The 18587-nt window shown below is 58.7% G+C and overlaps 1 protein-coding gene across 11 annotated transcripts in view; it reads left to right on the top strand.

Moving 5' to 3' along the window:
* Positions 1–153: 153 nt before the first annotated feature.
* C5H1orf167 (chromosome 5 C1orf167 homolog) overlaps positions 154–18587 on the top strand; it is a 31138-nt gene continuing 12704 nt past the window's right edge. For 8 of the 11 annotated variants that reach the window (XM_077899621.1, XM_077899619.1, XM_077899620.1 and 5 more), the window contains exons 1-6: positions 11415–12192; positions 14164–14314; positions 15172–16403; positions 16566–16609; positions 17017–17224; positions 17850–17986. In XM_077899621.1, the coding sequence (XP_077755747.1) occupies positions 12172–12192; positions 14164–14314; positions 15172–16403; positions 16566–16609; positions 17017–17224; positions 17850–17986 (1793 nt within the window). In that variant the 5' untranslated portion in view covers positions 11415–12171. Of the gene's footprint in view, positions 5810–11412; positions 12193–14163; positions 14315–15171; positions 16404–16565; positions 16610–17016; positions 17225–17849; positions 17987–18587 lie in introns of those variants that run through there. The other 3 variants (XM_077899617.1, XM_077899627.1, XM_077899618.1) reach the window with 3 other exon arrangements.

The following is an 18587-nucleotide window of genomic DNA, read 5'->3' as shown; positions in this document are numbered from 1 at the left end:
GTCGGTCCCCCGTGTGAGCAGATTGCAGAGTGGCCCCTGCGACGTGTTAGCATGAACTTGAAACCCGCCAAGTGAGCCCGTGTGTCATTCATGAGCGAGTGGGTGGTGAACTAGAGAAGTGTGGGCTAGAAGGGAGGACCCTGCAAGCTCGTGGTCGGGGCAGCCTTGGGGGGCGGAGGTGGGGCCTCCGGGCAAGGGACTGACCCCAAGTCCTGGGTCCTTTGCTTACACCAGCCCCTGGCACATGGCAGGCTTGCGCCGCACATGCCCCTGTGCGTATGTTGTGAATGTATCAGGTTTTCAAGGGGAATGACAAGGTGAGGGGGACAAAGTGGGGAGGCCGCTAACTGCCTGTGTCAAGCAGCGGGAAGAGTATATTCAGAGACTCTGGGTCCTCATAGTCCCAGATCTTCAAATCAGACCAGATCTTTACGAGGGGTGCAGAGAGGGCCCCTGTCTTAGGTCGGGGTCCCCAGAAGCAGACCCTGAATGCAGTGTCTGGCTTAAGGCGAAGCAGGGGAGCTGGGCTTTCTGGTCATTGGCCGGGGGCTGCTCCAGCTTCGGGGGACGGCGACTGAACCTCCCAGCTACACTGGCTCCCCGAACCCGCAGGCCAAGTGGCCCCGGGAGCCGGACGGCTGGCCTGCAAGAGCAGGGCCCTGATCCGAGGCCCAGGGACAGCGAGGGCCCCCAGTGGGGTGCCCCCTCTCCAAACAGCAGGTCTCCTAACTGACATTCTAGCATTCGTTCAACAAGCAACCAAGAGCCTGTGGGAGCTGGGAGTCCTCTAGCTGCTGGGGCTGCCAACATCAGGGGGAAAAAAGCCCCAAGTACCAGGCGATTCCCTTTGATCTGAGAGCTTCCAGGCAGGGGAACAGCTCGCGGGAAGACTTGAGCATGTGTGTGCCTGCCCAGCCTGTTTCCGGGCACAGTCAGGAGGCTGGCGTGGCTGGAACCAAGGGAGGGAGGAAAGAATGAGGTCAGAAGGGCAGCAGGGACCCGGTAGCAAAGGGTTAGGAGGGCATGTGGGGACTTTGGCCTGTTCTGAGTGCGCTGGGGCCGCTGGAGGGCTTGGCGGTCTGACCTACACTCTGAAAGGACCCTGTTGGCTCGGGCGGGCGGGGAGAGTGGGGTGCTGCTGGCCACATTGAACAGAACACCACGCACCCGTTCTCGGTCCCAGGGAGGGACATCCGAGTCCTGCCCACTGCATCCTGGAGGTCGGGACACCGAGGGCAGCAGGGCAGGCGCGCCCTGGACGGACCACGCTCTACTCGAAAGGAGAAGACCAGCCTCGGTGGGACAGGGTGGGGGGGGTGTCAGTCCCCCCTGGCCAGCAGCAACCCCCGCGCCCTTACTCTCACCCCTCCCTGGCCCCGGTGGGAGGACGCTCCCCTCCCCGAGGACAGGCGCAGCAGTGGCGTGGGCCGGGGGCCACATGATACGCATGCTTGAGCAGAACAAAAGAGCAAACCTTGGACTTGAAACAGAGTAAGATATTCCCACACGGGTGACAAGGTCAGCTCCGCCTGCGTGGGCTCTGCATCTCTGGGTAAGGAAGTGTTCCAGCCTCAAGGCCCCATTGTCACCCGGCGAGTGGGATGCAGCCAGCTTGCAAGAGGCGGCCTTTCCCAACAGGGCAGCCCTTGGGTGTGTTTTGGAGGCAGAGCGGCAGGATTCACTCGTGGCCGGGGTGTAAGAAGAAGGCCTGGGGCCCGAGCAGCTCGGAGCTCCAGCTGCCCCCGGCTGGGGGCGGGCGGCAGGAAGGCCGGGTCCAGGGAAGGGCCAGACGGGAATGGAGCTTCCAACCGACCGTCTCAACAGCGAGCTCTTCCAAAAAGGCCAGCTCTTGTAGACTCTTTTTTTTTTAAATATTTCTTTATTCATGAGAGACACGGGCAGAGGGAGAAGCAGGCTCCCTGTGGGGAGCCCGACGTGGGACTCAACCACTGAGCACCCCGGCGTCCCTGTAGACTCTTGCCAGCACTCCGCATTTTAGTCTGTAGCGTCTGCCGCTCTGGACTCTCGACCGCAGGCTGCCAACTCCTCTTGCCTCGGGTCTCCTGCTGGTGAGGGCTGAAGCCACCTGTCCGGTTCCCAACTCTTGTGTTTCTTGTTTTCACAAAGCTGAGCTTTCCAGATGAAGGAGCTGGAGATAAGCCCTGGTCCCGGGAGAGGTCACTGTCCTGTCCTGTTGGCCGGAACTGGACCAGAGCCAGCCGTCCCCGCAGGGGCCCCCGCCTTAGGCTCATCCTGCCTCAAGTCTCCAGAACAGCCTGGAAATTCCAGCTCTCCCCGCCTCCCCCTCCAAAACGGCCCTAGAGCCAGAAAGCTTTGGTCAAATCTCCACTGCCCCCCGTGACCGGCTGTACGAGACACAGGACAGCCCCTTCCCTCACCGTGACTCGGTTTCCTCATCTGAGAAGTGGGGATTGTCCCAGTGCCTGGCCCCGGGACGAGTGAGATCTGAAAATGTGTGACATCAGCGTTTCTCGTTGTGCTGTGACCGTTAATCATTGAGAGAGGGAGGGGGTGACGAGCGTAGGGGAGGAGAGAGCTTTCCTCCGTCCTCCGAGGGTCCCTGGCTGGGTCTGAAAGTTAAACTGACAAACACGAACAGGAGAAAAGCATGTGCGTTTTCTCGAACTTTCCCACGTACATGAGAACCTTCACAACAGAAGGACGTTTTCATGCCTTTCACACAACGAGACGACGAACACGCGAAGAATTGAGAGGTGGGGCCCGGGCTGGGGTAGTGAAGGTGACGCAGCAGGAAGACCAGGGTTAGTCTAGCGAGGTTGGTTTAGGCAGATCTCTCGGAGAGGAAGCCCCGTCTCTGGTGATAAGGATGTCCTCTCTCCCAGGCACACGGAGAATACCTTTCACGTAGGGATTTAGGGCTTGTTTTAGGGAGGTTCAGGGGACGGGGGCAGAGTGACTTTCCTGCTTAAGGCATTTTTTTTCCCCAAAAGCTTAGGGTAAGATGTTCAACACGCCACAGTGCCAGGCCTTGGGGGTAGCATGTCCTGAGCCCATCAGTCTGTCTGACCATCCACTCATTTATTCATTCATGATCAATTCCGTAATAATTTATCGAGTGCTTTCTACAAGTTTTGAAAAAATTATAAAACAGAGGTTTTCCTCACTGGCAACAGCAGAGCCCTGAGGGTCCAGTTCTCCGGGTAGTTGAGGGCTCACGTTCATACCTATTAATGTAGAGACTGTTGACAGAGTCAACAGGTTATTATAAAACATTACCATGTCAATGATCTTTTTTTTTTTAAGATTTTACTTATTCATGAGACACACAGAGAGAGGCAGAGACACAGGCAGAGGGAGAAGCAGGCTCCATGCGGGGAGCCCGACGTGGGACTCGATCCCAGGACCCTGGGGTCATGCCCTGAGCCCAAGGCAGATGCTCCACCCAGGTGCCCCCATATCAAAAATCTACACTCAGATTCACAAACTTGAACTCAAGGGGAGCTTCAAGCTCCCACAGCCCAGAAGTTTGAAAGTTTTAATTTCAAAACCTTGATTAAAAAAGAAATCTTGGCCAAGGAATAAGACAGAGCAGGTCTGGCAGAGCACACCAGCACCACCACCGCTGCCGCCACTCTGAGGTAGGGCACAACTGTTCTACATCCACCTTGTTTCATAGCTCAGGACACAGGCCCACAAACAGGAGACTTGGCCGAGGGGTACATGGAGACTTCTTGATTTTAGGGCCAGAATGTGCCAATGTGGAGATTAGGAAGCCAAGTAGAATTTAAAAGGAAATAAATAGAACTTCCACAAATAAATAGGAAAAAAAAAAAAAGGATTGTTGACATGGTAATGTTCTATAATAACCCGTTGACTCTATTATTTCCAGAAATAATAGAACAGTTAGAGACTCAATGGATGGGTTAATTCAAAGAATAGAAACACCAGAAGAATAGTAGCCTTGAAGATATATTCAAAGAAATTGCTCAGAATATACCAAAAAGCACAAATAAGAGAGGTTAGTAAAGAAACAAAGGATAGCAGGACAAGATCCAACATAACTCTCTTGGAGTTCGGAAGGAGCCCCTGGGAGAGAGGCAATAGTCAAAGGAATAATGGCAGAGAATTTTCCGGAACAGACAAGACACCAAATGCAGATTTGGGAAGCCAAACAATCCCCGCACGTAAGAAATCCACATCGGTAGTCATCCTGGTGGCCCTTTGTTCAGAGTTGCTTAATCTTGGACACCTGGAAGGGTTCTGGCACTGCTTTATAACAAACATAGAATGAGTGGTTCAGGACACCAAACATGAACATTAAGATCCCGAGAGCGGAGGCGGCTGACTGGCTACTTTTGATCTCAAGGTCATGAGTTTAAGCCTCGTGTCGGACTCTAGAGATTACTTAAAAAAAAATTTTTTTTAATTTAAAAATTAAATTTAAAAAATCCCAAAAGCAACCGGGTAGAAAAGATGTTGTCCTAAAAGAAATGACAATTACATGGGCAACCGATGTCTCAACAGCAACAAAAGGAGTCAGAAGACAGGGGACTGGTATCTTCAGAGTGGTGCGAAAGCAGCTGTGTGCTAGGAGTTATCTTTCAGGAATGAGGAAAATAAAGGCCTATTCAGAGAAATGACAACAGAGTTTGTCACCAACAGATCTTTGATACAGAAACATCTGAAGAATCTTCCGAAGGCATTTTTCCACAAGGAAGGGCTGACATACACAAAGGAAACAGTAAACACGATTTAATGATCAAAACAGTCCTGGTACACGGCGGGAGGAGCTGGCCAGGCACAAAGTGTGATAAAGTCCTTTTCTGTCTGCAAGGAGGGTAAACACTGGATTAACTTCAGATTCTGCCAAATTAGTGTCTCAGAGAACCACTGAAAGAATAGAGGTGGAATGTGCAACTTCCAGGACAGTGTTGGGCCTGTGGGGGAGAGAGAGCCTTGATCAACTCCCCTGTTGTGGTGGCGGTTGTTTGATTAATTCTTAAAAAGTCGAGAAAGGAGAAAAAAAGAAACATGAAGTTGGACCATTAGCAAACACAAAAATAAGATGGTTTTTGTATATACACGTCACGATCATACCTTTGCAAATGACTTCCTAGAAACTCCCAGCCCTGCTTGTGTTTATAAAAGACACACCTAAGATACACAGACACAGGAGGGCTGCCCATGCAAGAATGAAAGAACGTCAGGCAGGCGGGGGTGCCAGACCGGCTCAGTTAGTGGATCACGCCGCGCTTGATCTCCGTGACCTGAGTTCGAGCCCCGCGTTGGGTGTGGCGTTTACCTAAAAATAAATCTTTAAAAAAAAAAATAAGTCCGAACAGGCAAATGATGACCCAAGAGAGCTGGTGTAGCCGCATTAGTATCAGGCCAACTCGCCTTCAAGGCATCAAGTATTACTTGAGATAAAAGAGCACCAAGACCCGAGGAACGGCAGGGGCGGGCGGTAGACGAGATCTGGGAGACGTTAGACCCACAGACTCGGGCAGGAGGTAACAGTTGCTCCTCCTTCCAGAATGCTTCCCTTTTAGGAGGCTCTTCGGCAGTTACTTGGTAAAGGCTCGCCTCAAACCGGTGAGACGGCAGAGGAGGCGATACCACCCCCGCGGCTGCAGATGAGAAGCTGAGTGAGGGTCCTAGGAGTTAGGGACCGGCCTTAGGGCACAAGCAGCAGAACGATGGCCTTACGGGTCCTCTGACCCGGGGCCAAGTGCCCTTTCCTGTCTCGGTTGGAACCGGGAAAGCGACGGATCTGGACAGAGGGTAGAAAGGCAGGCTCCATGGGAGCAGCATGGCAAAGGCCTGGCAGGTGGGCACGCCTGGCCCACCCCCGGGCTCTGGGACACGGGAGGAGTGGGCGCGGGGGACTCCGGGCCGTTTCAGGGGGACCCGGCGGCCGGCAGCGTCTCCCGTCTCGCAGGGCAGCCCTTGCCCCAGGCCGCGCGCTTCGCCCTGGCGCTCGGCTGGTCGCCCCATCGCGCCCCGGGGCCCCCGCCTCGAGCCCCCGCCGCGAGCTCCCGCGTGCACCTGCAGGCTCCGTGGTTCCCCGGCGCCCCTCCCCCGCCGGGTCGTTAGCCTCTGCGGACGCTCAAGCCCCAGGGGGTGAAGGAGGCCCCGAGGGAGGCCAATGGACGCAGGAGCCGGTCCAGAAGGCCAGGAACACCGCCCCCGTTCTTGGGGTGGGAAGACGAGGAGGCTCTGAGGTCCTTAGCTGGGCGGGGGGGCAGACGGGGGGGGGGGGAGCACTCAGCTGGCAGGTGTGTGAGGGGGAGGGCAGGCTCTGAGGTCCTTAGCTGGGGGGGCGGGGGGGGGGGCAGACAGGGCGGGGAGAGGAGCACTCTGCCTGGTGGGGGAGGGCAGGCTCTGAGGTCCTTAGCTGGGGTGGAGGCAGACGGCGGGGGGGGGGGGGGGGGGGGGGGAGGAGCACTCAGCTGGCAGGTGCGTGGGGGGGGAGGGCAGGCTCTGAGGTCCTTAGCTGGGGGGCAGGGGGGGCAGACAGGGCGGGGAGAGGAGCACTCAGCGGGGGGGAGGGCAGGCTCTGAGGTCCTTAGCTGGGCGGGGGGGGGCAGACGGGGGCGGGGGAGGAGCACTCAGCTGGCAGGTGCGTGGGGGGGGAGGGCAGGCTCTGAGGTCCTTAGCTGGGGGGCTGGGGGTGGGCAGACAGGGCGGGGAGAGGAGCACTGAGCCGGGAGGCACAGGGCAGGAAGGGATCCCGCGGGGGCAGGGGTCCTCCCGGGTCCCTCGGAAAGAGGTGGGGGCAGGGCGGTCCTGGTTCTGAGCATGCGCCTGGAGCTGGGCCCGGGGCCTGGGCGCCTCCGCAGCCCCTGCTGGGCAGGTGGCCCCGTGGAGTCCCAGGGCCTCGTCTCTAAAACAAGGGACCCAGGGCTTGGGGCTGCGGTGCGGATTTGACGGGCGCGTCCGACGGCTCTTTGCGCGCAGGGTGGAAGCAAAGAGGCTGGGCCCGGGGGAGGGGGTCGGGGGACTGGGTCGCAGCCCCGCGGGGGAGCAGCCCCGCTGCATTGGCCTGTTGGGGGAGAAAAGTCCTGCAGGATAAGAGAGGACAGAGTGGGGATGGTGTGATTCAGGAGCCGACCGTCGAACACTGGAGAAAGAATTCTTTTTTTTTTTTTAAGATTTTATTTTATTTATTTATTTATTTATTTATTTATTTATTTATTTATTTATTTATTCATGAGAAACAGAGAGAGGCCGAGACAGGGGCAGAGGGAGAAGCAGGCGCCATGCAGGGAGCCCGACGTGGGACTTGATCCCCTGACCCCAGGGTCACACCTGAGCCAAAGGCAAATGCTCAACACCCAGGTGTCCCTGGAGAAAGAATTCTTGAGATGTTATCAGTGCAAAAAAACAAAACAAAACAAAAACGGGGGGTGGTTTTATTAAAGCACAGGGACAGGACTCATGGGCAGAAAGAGCTGCACCAGGATTGTGAGGAGTGGCTGATGATGGACTTTTACCTCTGTGGAGGGCCGGGCCGGGGGAGAGGGGGTAGAGGCGACTGTTTGTCGGGAATTGTGGCTGAGAGAAACGTCTGCAGGACCTTGGAGGTCTGGCTGTTGTACGTCTGTGATGCAACATCACCATGAGTTGCTTGAGGAACGTCACCCTCTGTCTCACATACTCAGCGGCAGGCTGCAAGCAGTAAAGAGATTTATTTATTTTATTTATTTTTAAAGATTTTATTTATTTATTCATGAGAGACACACAGAGAGAGAGGCAGAGACCCAGGCAGAGGGAGAAGCAGGCCCCATCCAGGGAGCCCGATGCGGGACTCGATCCCAGGACTCCAGGACCAGCCCCGGCCCAAAGGCAGGCGCTAAACCGCTGAGCCACCCAGGGATCCCCCCTGTAACCTTTTCTAGTCAGAGTTGTTTCCTTTATTTCCATCAGTCTCAATTACATTTAGCAAGACTTTAACCCTCAGGAACTTTAGTCTTCACCAATTGTGAACTACACCAGAATTCTCTAGATGGCAAATTTGTGCATACTTTTCAGAATTTTAAAAACATGTTTTGCCGAAGTACAATCTTTCAGTAAAGCACAAAGCATGTTTACCAACAGACCCAAGTATCCTCAGCTTCTCTGCAATATGAAGCCAAAAGCACAAACCAGCGTCCAGTAATCATTGCTTTAGTATTTTCTCTCATTTGGAAAAGACCTCGATGTCCAGGGCATTCAATCCCATTTCTCAACCAAATGAACCTTTAAAGCTTCAGGTTGCCAGAGACTTTTTTTTTTTTAAACTTTATTTTTTTATTTATGATAGTCACAGAGAGAGAGAGAGAGAGGCAGAGACATAGGCAGAGGGAGAAGCAGGCTCCATGCACTGGGAGCCCAATGTGGGATTCGATCCTGGATCTCCAGGATCGCGCCCTGGGCCAAAGGCAGGCGCTAAACCTGCTTCGCCACCCAGGGTTCCCTAGGTTGCCAGAGACTTTGAAAGCGATCCTAACGATTACCCATGAAACCCTTGAGACAGACAAAATCAACCATCATTTTAAGTCCTCTTTTTGCTGACAGATTGGAACAGAGGTCACGAGCTTATTTGACTTTTTGTAAACCTTAGCAGGATAGAAGTCTTAGGTTTAGTGCTGACACCTCTAAAGGCACGTCTTCATCCACTCAGCAAACTTAAATTGAGTTTAAATATCAAATATGTTCCTCCTGGGTCCACTTCAAAGTCAGTTTGTTCTCCATTGTCAGGGTCTACGTGGGGCCGTGGCGGGAAATCTGAAGGGGGCGGTGTAAGTCCAAGGGCTGGGGTGCTCCTCGCTCCCTGACAGCGAGAGAAGGGGCAGGAGCCAGGGAGGTGGAGGCGCCAGGAGGGCACGGGAGCCAGGTGGTCCCCGAGGTGGTGCAGAACCAGGGGGAATGGGAGAGGGCAGGAGAGGAGCCCCCAAGGCGCCTCCAGGAGGGTTGGCGGTGGACGAAAGCCCAGGGGGCAGGGAAAGAGGATTCCCGGGCCTGAAGCCCCTCAGCCTGGACGGACGAAATGACAGATTTTCTTTCCACCAACAAGTGGAAACAGGCGGTCCATGTCGGGCCGGAGAAGACAGAGAACAAAAGGGATTTTGGCAGCTGCTTGGGAATATTGGTGAAGGCCCCGTCCCAAGACGATTGGCTCCAATGATCAGAGCCACTGACCCAGGAAATGAAGGGGGGAGAGGCCCCCACACACCGCTGGAGGGATCTGGGACCGTCAGGAGCAACGGTGAGGCAGCGTCCCCCTTCGTCAGTGACCACCCGTGTTTCCTCCAGCAAACTGGGTTTGGTCGGAGGAAGCCTGTTTAGACGACATCATCCCGTGTGTCAGGAGACTGGCCAGTCTAGGAAACCAAACACATTCTACGAGGCCCGCAGCTCGGGGCCCTGACTGAGGGCCAGGAAGGCCTGGCCACCGGGTTCCTCCATCCGCTCACCCTGTGTCCTGCAGAAGAGACCTGCCAGATTGATTGTGTCGAAGCTCAGGGTCCCATTAACGGACCGTTTTCCCTTGTCTCCTAAGGAGAGGCCACGCAGTGTTCCGGAACACCGCTCCTTTCTTAAATCTTGCAATCCCAATTGTTTCCAGCGGGTAAAAGGGCTTCCCAAGGGAGGGTCCTTGGGAACTGAAAAAGAAGCCTAGAAGGCCTGTTACCAAGAACCCTCCACCCCCCGCCACTCCCTGGTGGCATCCCACATAGGATGTATCCGAGGCGCCTGGTGTCAAAGCGACCCCAAAGTGTCCCTCTAACAAAATTGCTATGATCCCTGCCCTGTAGGAGGGATGCTGGCGCCCCCCACCCTGCTTCCCCATTGCATCTGAGGCTACAAATGGGTCTTCGCCTTGCCATGCTGTGCCACAAAGAACCCGCCATTTTTAACCCGTGGAACATGCTAGAAAAGTTTTACAAGAGGAAATTAGCCAATGTAACTGAAGTGCTAGAGGATGTTGAGAGAAAACGGTAAAGATAGGAATCCATGTGGTTTAAGCGACATCCCAACACATCCAGTCCCTATAGCCAACTTCCCTAGGAAATAGTCCCGGCCGGGGGTTAATTCAATCAGGTGCTGCTTTCAGCTGGCTCCCGGGGGAGTTCTCACAGCCAGAAGTGGCTGGGCCTGGGATGTGGAGGGGATCACTGAGCCCCGGTGAGGAGGAAACCTCACATGGGAGTCTTAAGATTGGCTGCTGTGCTGGTCCCTTAGGTGGCTGTCCTGTGCCCAAGACAGACAACTGTGTATAAGAGTAGGAATAAAGGAGGAGCACTGGGGGGCTCAGTCGGTTGGGCATTTGCCTTCGCTCTGGTCACGATCTCTTGGTCCTGGGATCGAGCCCCATGTCGGGCTCTCTGCTTGGTGGGGAGCCTGCTTCTCCTTCTCCCTTTGTGTGTGTTCTCTCCCTCTTTCAAATAAATAAATAAATCTTTGAAGAATAGGAATAAAGAGGGACTCCAGGATGCCTCTCTTTGAGCACCCGCGAGATCGAGCCCTGACTCAGGCTCCTTGCTCTGTCTGCTTGAGAGTCTCTCCTTTGCCCTCAGCCCCTCCCTCTCATGCTCTCTCTCTCTCTCTTTCTCTCTCTCTCTCCTAAAATGAATTTTAAAAATCTTAAAAAGAGGGCAGCCCGGGTGGCTCAGGGGTTGAGCGCCTGCCTTTGGCCCAGGGCATGACCCTGGGGTCCCGGGATCGAGTCCCAAGTCGGGCTCCCTGCATGGAGCCTGCTTCTCCCTCTGCCTGGGTCTCTGCCTCTCTCTCTCTGTCTGTGTCTATCATGAGTAAATAAATATAATCTAAAAATAAAAATAGGAATAAAGAGAAGGCATCAAGTTTCTGGGTCTTGTTACCACTCTGGCCAGGGGTGTAGCTTCCAGCCGGAAGGCAGGCTCTCTCCTCGGCGGAGGACGGCCCTGGGCTGGAGGATTGCCTCCTGAGCAATCAACAGGAAAGTGTTCCAGGAAGACCGTCCTCCTTGAAAACCCCTGAAATGAAAGTAAAAAAAGAGAAAATACCAAGTTGGCACCGAGACTCAGGGTGGAGATGAGATGACTCAGGCCCCACGCTGAGCACCAGAATGACGTGATTGGATATATGGTTTGGGAGCAAACAGTCAAGAGAGAATTCTTGGGATATTTTTGGTGCAAAAAGGTGGTTTTATTAAAGCACAGGGACAGGACTCATGGGCAGGAAGAGCTGCACCGGGATTGTGAGGAGTGGCTGATGACGGACTTTTACGTTTGCGGAGGGACAGGGGTAGAGACGGTGTCAGTGTGTCGGGAATTGTCGCTGAGATGTTGGTCCTCCGACGTCTGCAGGACCTTGGAGGTCTGGCTGTTGGACGTCTGTGATGCAGCATCACCATGAGGGCAGCCGGGCCTTCCTACAGGAACGTCCTATTGCCCGGCTCAGGTATTCCTCGGGGGCTGCAGGATGGAGACTCGGATGAAGCTACGTTTCTCTGGCTTCTGTTGTACTCCTCAGGGAGCTGCCACATCGGGGACAACGGTCGGGGAAGGGCTCGGTGCCAGGGTCGAGGCAGGCCTGGAAGGAGAGAGCGAGAGCGAGAGGCCCCGGGCACAGGGAACGGCGCAAGGGAGGGACTCGGGGTGAGGTCACGAGCTAACTGGGGGCCAGGTAGCACAGGACAGGGGTCAGCAAACATCCCTAAAGGCCAAGGAGCACATGTCTAGGCCTCGAGGTCCAGGAGGTTTCTGTTCCAACTTCTCTGGCCCCTGGTACCTAGAGAGTAGCCAGGCCAAGCCATGGGGGGCGCCCGGGGGCTCGATAGGTGGAGCGCGGGGCGTGATCTCAGGGTCCTGGGGTCTCAGGATCCTGGGATCGAGCCCCACGTCGGGCTCCCTGCTCAGCAGCGGGGACTCTGCTTCTCCCTCTCTCCCCTACTCATGCTCCGTCTCTGTCTTTCTCAAATAAATAATCTTTAAAAAAGCAAGCAAGCAAGCAACAAGGCCATAATCCCTAGCTGGGGCTGTGTTCCAACATAACTTCCCTTACATAACAGGCCCCGCTATTGGGCCTTCAGGCGAGCTCGGAAGAGCAGGGACGAAGCCGGTGGGCAGGAGGGGAGGGCAGGAAGACCCAGTCAAAACCCAAACTGAATAAAACAAAGCAGAGAGTCAGGCTCATTGCCAGGCTCTCCGCTCAGGGCTGCGGGCGATGCCTTCCCACTGCTCGCAGGTAAGGAAGGGGTTTTTATGGGATAAATATGGAAGTTATCTGGCTTTTGTTGCCGGTTGGTCACCTAATGGTCTTTCTTACTTGGATCGAGGGAGCTGATTCAAGGGACTTGAGGGGAGGGAGGAAGCGCAGAGAGAGCAGACCGGCTTGGTGCTTGGGGTTTGCCCGGGGCCCTGTGCTGATTTCTGAAAAAATTCCCCTGTAAATTCCCCTAAGTTTAGGCTAAACGTCCTTTATGCACCTGCACTGAGCATCTCCGTTCTGCCCTTGACAGAAGGGACTCCATTTTAGTTTGGTTCGACATCCAAGAAGGGGGCATCCTGGAGCCAGGGAGGCGGGGTTCCCCAGGGGACCAGCGAGTGACCACCGTCCCAGTGCTGCCGCTGCCCCAGGGGTGGCCGGGGTGGGGGTAGCATCTCGGGGATCACCGGGAGGGAGGAAGGCAGCTCTGGGCAGGTGGGGGCGGGGGGAGCCAATTGCAGTGAGGTCAGCGGAGGTGGGGATGGGAGAGGAACTGGGATTTGAGTGTGGGGACAGTGGGAGAGGCGGCCAGGGACCTAGAGGCTCAGGAAGGCTGGTGCTGGGTTTTCTGGGTGGCGGGTCTTGCTTTCCGTCTTTTAAAGCTGGAAGAAACAACCACCTGCTTAAGTGCTCATGGGAATGATTCAGTAAAGAAGAGGGAAGTTTTGATGGGGGGAGGGGTGGTTTCTGGAGCAGGGACGTCGGAGCGTGTGTCCCACCCCCGGGCTCTGCACCCCGGTTCAGGCCTAAGTCTGTGGTGGGGTCATGGGGTCAGAGGTGCCTTTCCTGACTCACAGAAGGACCCCTCAGAGACTGTGGTGGCCCTGGGATGGCGCCCAGAGTGCAGGGGGGTGGTCAGGCTGGGAATGGGACCACAGGACGGGGGAAGGGCCAGGAGGCTCCGCCTGGAAGCTGGCCGGTAGAGAATGCCTTTCTCTTCTGATTTTGCCCTATTTTGTGAGTCTGCTGGAGGGGGGCGGGGAGGGGAGAAAGGGTGGCCCGGGTTTGAGGACAGGCCAGGAAGTGTGACCTGGCCTCTACGAGGGAGGGGAAAGGGAGTAGAGTCTGATTCTCCAGCAGCCTGTGCGCCCACTTGGGATCGAAGGTGGTCACTTGGAGCGAGGTCGTCGGTCGGTGCAGCAGGAGGGTGAAAACCACTCATCAGCTGTGTGCAGAGAGAGCAGGGGTGCGGGGCCAGGGCCGGGGTGTGCCAAAGGGCGCTTACACGCCCGCCCGACGGTTAAACTGTGGGAGGAGGGTGAGCCAGCAGTGGTGAGGGGCAGTCAGAGGGTGGCAGGACCCGAGCGGGGGTCTGATGGGGCAAAGAGCACCACATTGAGCGCCAGAGGATGGGAGTAGGCCCCGAAACTGAAATTATGGGGTGGGCGCAGTTATTTAGGACAGCAGGGCCTGGGGCACCATGGCAGCAGGTGGTTGAGGCAGGATGAAGGGCAGGATGGTGGGAGGGGAGGACATGGAGGACTCCGCAGGCCAGGAGTGAGAGGCGTGGCCATGTGGACGGTGAGAGCGCCAGACGGAGGTGTGTGTCGGAGACTGCAACAGTGAGCCAGGGCTGAAGCCTTCAAGGAACGAGGGGACAGGCCCTGGGCTGGTTTCAGGGCCTGCCTGGAGCTTCGGCGGAGTGCTCCCCCCTGGAGCGGGGAGAAGGCGGGAAGCGGCGGCAGGCAGCAGAGGGCCCCAGCAGTCTGGGAGGCCCCGACCTGAGAGGGCTGCCCCGAGAGCAGGGCCCACTGGGGGGCTGTGGTCGGCGTTGGAAGGAGCGGGGCCGGAAGACACGAGTCACGTTCAAGGGAAAGGGGGTGGTGTGGGGCCTGAGCAGGACCGCGGGGGTCAGGCCCCAGGGCCGCCAGGTGCGGGGGGAGAGTGTGGGGGGGGGCCCAGGGCAGGGGCGAGGCGGGTGGGAGCGCGCCTGCCGTCCTCGCCCTCCAGGACCCATCCCATCAAACCGGCCGGACCGCGGGCCACGTGGACCACGGACGCCGTGGCCTTGGCCTCGCCCTGGAGCCCGCGGAGCTGAGACACTATGGCAGCCGCAAGGACCGTGTGCTGCTCGGGCCCACGACGCCCCCCGGGTGGTCAGGTGGGTCCGGGTGGGGGCGGGGCAGCTGGGCGGCCGTGGGCCCGGGGCTCCTTGCCCGTCAGCGCAGCCCGGCCTCCCGAGTCCCGGGGACTGACTGGACAGGGCCTTCCCGCGGAGGGCAGCAGCACTGGGCCTGGCGGGGGCCCCGGCCGAGAAGGGAGCCCCGGGGCGGTCTGTGCCAGGCCCAGAGCTGGCACAGCCGTGGGGGAAGCGGCCCCCACACAAAATCAGGGCAGATCCTGATCCTCGGGGCGAGTTCTCCAGGTTCTAGCTGTGTGACCGTGGGGCGAGTGGCCAGACCTCTCTGGGCGTTGGTTGGTGTCCGCGAAGGTGCAAGTGTGGCCCGCTCTGGGTGCGGGGTCCTCCCAAGCACTTGCCCGGCCCCGGGGAGCCTCGTCTCCGCTGTGGGATGGCCTTGGGGGGCGGGAGCCTGACCCCCACCCCGAGGCCCCAGACCACTCCCTTGCGGCTGTTGGTTGCGGGGGTCTCACCCCGGGCGCTGTCCCTGTCACCTCTGCCCGGGCCAGAAATCGGGCCCCCTTGACTCCCCCCCCACCCACCGCCCCTTCTGAGTCTCGGGGCATATCCCAATCTGAGTCCTTCTCTCCCCTGTCACCGCCACCCCCGATCCCAGCCCTGTCGCCTCTCACCCGGGAGGGGATGCCCTAATGGCCTCGTTACTGTCACCCCACTTCCTTGTGCCCTCCCCATGCCCGCGCCCCGCGGCCAGGCCCCGACTCACACCGCCCCTCCGTCCGCGGGGGGAGCCCTGGCCCGCTCCCACCTGGGGCCCCCAAGCCGCCCGAGCCCTGGCCACCCGTCCTCCCCCGGGACCTGACGGTCTCTCCTCCCTTCAGAACAGCGGCGATGGCCGAAGAGCCTAGACGCCGGCCCGGGCAGGGGACCTGGCAGGGGGGCGCCCACGTGCGGGGCGCAGAGGTTCCCCTCGCCCTCCCCGGGGGCGGTGCTGCGCCGGGAGCCCGGCCGGGTGCAGAGCAACCTGGCTGCGCCCAGCCTCGTCCTGACGGACGCGGACCGGCTCATGAACTCGAGCCTGCAGCAGCAGAGCAACCTGCCGCCCCCCGCCAGGCCCCAGGGGAGAGCCCGAGACCCTGCCGTCCAGCAGAGCAACCTGAGCGCCAGGGGCGCCGGCCTGGCTGGGGGAAGGCGCTGCAGCCCCCGCCCCCCACCAGAGCTTCAGGAGAGCGTCGGGCCCCGGGGGGCAGCTCAGGGGAGCCCTCGGCCCCCAGGCTCGCTGGCCTGCCCATCCTCCACCCTGAGGTCACCCCGGCTGCTGGCCACGGACACCCCCTGCCCAGATGTCCCGCCTGCGGCAGGCTCGGCCCCTTTCAATGGGTGCGCACAGCCGGACTCCGGGCCCTGGGGTGGCCTGCGGAGTGGGCCCTCTCGGCTCGTGGGGGAGCCGCTCACCCTGGAGGACCTGACCGTCCCTGTCCACGGCCGGGCTCAGGCCCTGTCCCACACCGCCGTGCACCAGCTGCTGGCCTCCGTGCGACACCTGGAGCGAGCGGTAGCTCGTCTCGGGTGCCGACCGTCCCAGGAAGCCCCGGGCCCTGCTCAGCGGGCCCCCTGGAGCAGCTCGGGCCAGGCTCTCGCCGCCCCCCCACAGCCCGGCCGACCTGGTCTTGCTCCCTGGGGTGGGAGGAAGGAGCACCCGGGCCGCCTCGGGGGAAGCGCAGATTGCCCAGAGACTCGAGGGAGCCAGGCTGGCCCCGCAGGCTCTCAGGCAAGCAGGCGGCCTGCGTCGTCGCTGGAGGCCACGCTGGGGACCCTGGCTGGGGATTGCCTTGCCCCTAAGGACGGCGTCCCTCCGGCCACCCCCCAGAGGCAAGAAGAGAGCTCCCCGGGGCCTCCACGTGGCAGCTGGCAGAGGGGAGACCCCCAGCTCCCTCCAGGGGCGGGCAGCAGGGAGGCCAGACGCTGCTCGTGGGCCCTGTCCAGTGCTGCCCGGGGCGTCCCACCTGGGCGGGGAGGCGGGGAGGTGGCCCCTCAGGAGCAGAGCAGCAGGGAGGAGGAGAGGACGGCCTCCCGGTCCCCAGACGCAGCCCCAGCAGGGAGCAGCCTACAGGTAGGGGCCAGAGGAGGCTGGGCGTGGGGACCCCGGGATTCTCATTGCTAGCTGGCTCCTCCCCCCAGAAAGGGAGACCTTGGGCAGGCAGGCTTGGCAGAGGGTGTCCTGTCCTGCTTGCTCTCAGCCTGAGAACTCTGTCCTGCCCTTTTGCTTTCCAAGGAAAAAGCCCGAAACATCGCGGGCCTGGAGTCCGAGACAGCCGGGTGAGGCCGTGGGCTGTGGGGGCGCAGGGGGTGGCCACACTCCTGGGCCAGTGATGGTCCCACCTGAGGTCAGGCCCTGGAGGCAGACCCATGCAGGACTCAGGGTGGGGGGTCACACTGTCCCTGCTGGGGCATGCGGGGGCCCCAGGGCCCAAGGACAGGGACGGGGTGGGGGGGGAGTGGGGGTGGGGGCTGCTGTCGCTGCTGGGATCCGAAGCTTCTGAGGCTCTTGGCCGTCGGGGCACTGCGCGCAGCGGGAGCTTCCCCGTGGGGCTTCCTGGGCCTGCTGTAGCAGGAGGCCTCACCCACCCACCGGCGTGGACGGTGCCGCAGGGGGTGTCCAGCCCCCAGCTGCTTCCTGGGGCCGTGGGCCAGGCCAGCCCTGATCAGCCCCGGTCTGGCCCCAGCCGGCCGTGGCTGTCCCCATGTTTCAGAGCCTGGTGGCGCTGGGTGCAGAGGCGGCGGGCAGCGGCTGCCTTGGTGGCCAGGGGCCGGCGGCAGCTGTTGCACAGAGGCCTGTGGGCGCTTCGGGGGGCCCTGCGGCTCCGGGAGGCCCAGCTGGAGGCGGCGTGGGGGCGACACACTCGGGCCCTGCTGGCCCAGAGCTTCCGAAAGGTCAGCGGCCTCCAGGTTGGGGTGTGGGGAGGCAGTGAAAGGCTGGTACGTCTGGGGAGGAGGTTCCCGGGGCACCTGTCGTCTACCTCCCGAGTGGTCCAGGGCCACCCGCACACCTGAACCAGCTCTGCCTGAGTTCAAATCCTGCCTCCACTACTTTCTTTTTTCCACAACTTCTCACTGTGTGGCTTTGGGCAGGTTACTTAACCTCTCTGCGCCTTGGTTTCCTTGGCTCCAAAATGGGATAATCCTAAGAGTACATACCTCTGGGTTGCTGTGCGGTCCGATTAATAAGCACAAAGGACCTGGAGCCGTGCTCAGCACACAGCAAGCGCTCTAGCGTGAGTGCTCTCGACCTCCTACGAGCGGTCGGCGCCCCCGGGACTGGCAGGACACATCTGTGTTCTTCTGTCCTGAGGAAAGGGGGGTTCCGGGGGGGGCGCAGCCCCGGGTTTTGCCTCCCGAGGAAGGCACCGCACCACGGGCTCCCTCTCGCCATTCATTCATTTATTCCCAAAGCGTCCGGGTAAGACCCAAGGCTTCAGAGTAGGACGTCCCTGTCCCGTCCCCTCTTGGGGCACATTTGGAGCTTCAGCTGACAGCCTTCTTTCCCCCTCCTCCCCAGTGGAGAAACCGGACTCTGCAGCAGAAGCAGGGGCAGCCCCCCGTCCGGGCTGGGCCGGGACCCCCACGCCCTGGGCCAGGAGGAGGCCAAGACCCCTCAGGAAGGGGGCCCGAGGTGGACCCCGCCAGGAGCAGCAGGTAGTCCGGGTCCCCCCAGCGGTCCGTTGGTCAGTGTGGCCTGGGCAGTGCTGGTGGGCCGCCCCCCACCCCGCTTTCTGCCCATGGGGCGAGTGAGAAAATTATGGTTTAACAGCATGACGAGCATTTGGCAACCGTTCGATACGATGTTCATCAAGATTTTAACATTCCTCCCCATTCTTTTTTTTTAAATTTTTTTATTTCAGTAACTTTTGGGCGCTATTTCTAATTATAACAGTACTGTGTGCTTGACTTGATAAAAACACTCCAAATAGCTGGAAGGTTCACCCCCTCCCCAGGTATCCCCCTTCCTAGAAGAGTTTCATGGGTATTTGCATGGAATTTTTAGTGACGAGAAGAAATTGGTTATATGCCATGTCAAGTGGGGGGAGAGGAACTAAAAAAATGGTGTCTAAGATATTTTTTATGCACATGAAATGGTACAGAAGGAAAAATGGTGCAATGTGGCACCATTACTTAGCACTACTGACCCGCTCACTTAGAGGTGGTTCAGACAGTAAGTTTTATGTTTTGTGCATTTTTACCAGTGTTCAAAAGGAAAATAAGTATTTCATCCAAAAAAAAAAAAAAACAAAAAACC

The sequence above is a fragment of the Canis aureus genome, chromosome 5, assembly GCF_053574225.1.
Source record: "Canis aureus isolate CA01 chromosome 5, VMU_Caureus_v.1.0, whole genome shotgun sequence".
In the NCBI taxonomy this organism is placed as follows: domain Eukaryota; kingdom Metazoa; phylum Chordata; class Mammalia; order Carnivora; family Canidae; genus Canis; species Canis aureus.
This window is presented reverse-complemented; position numbering and strand designations above follow the sequence as displayed.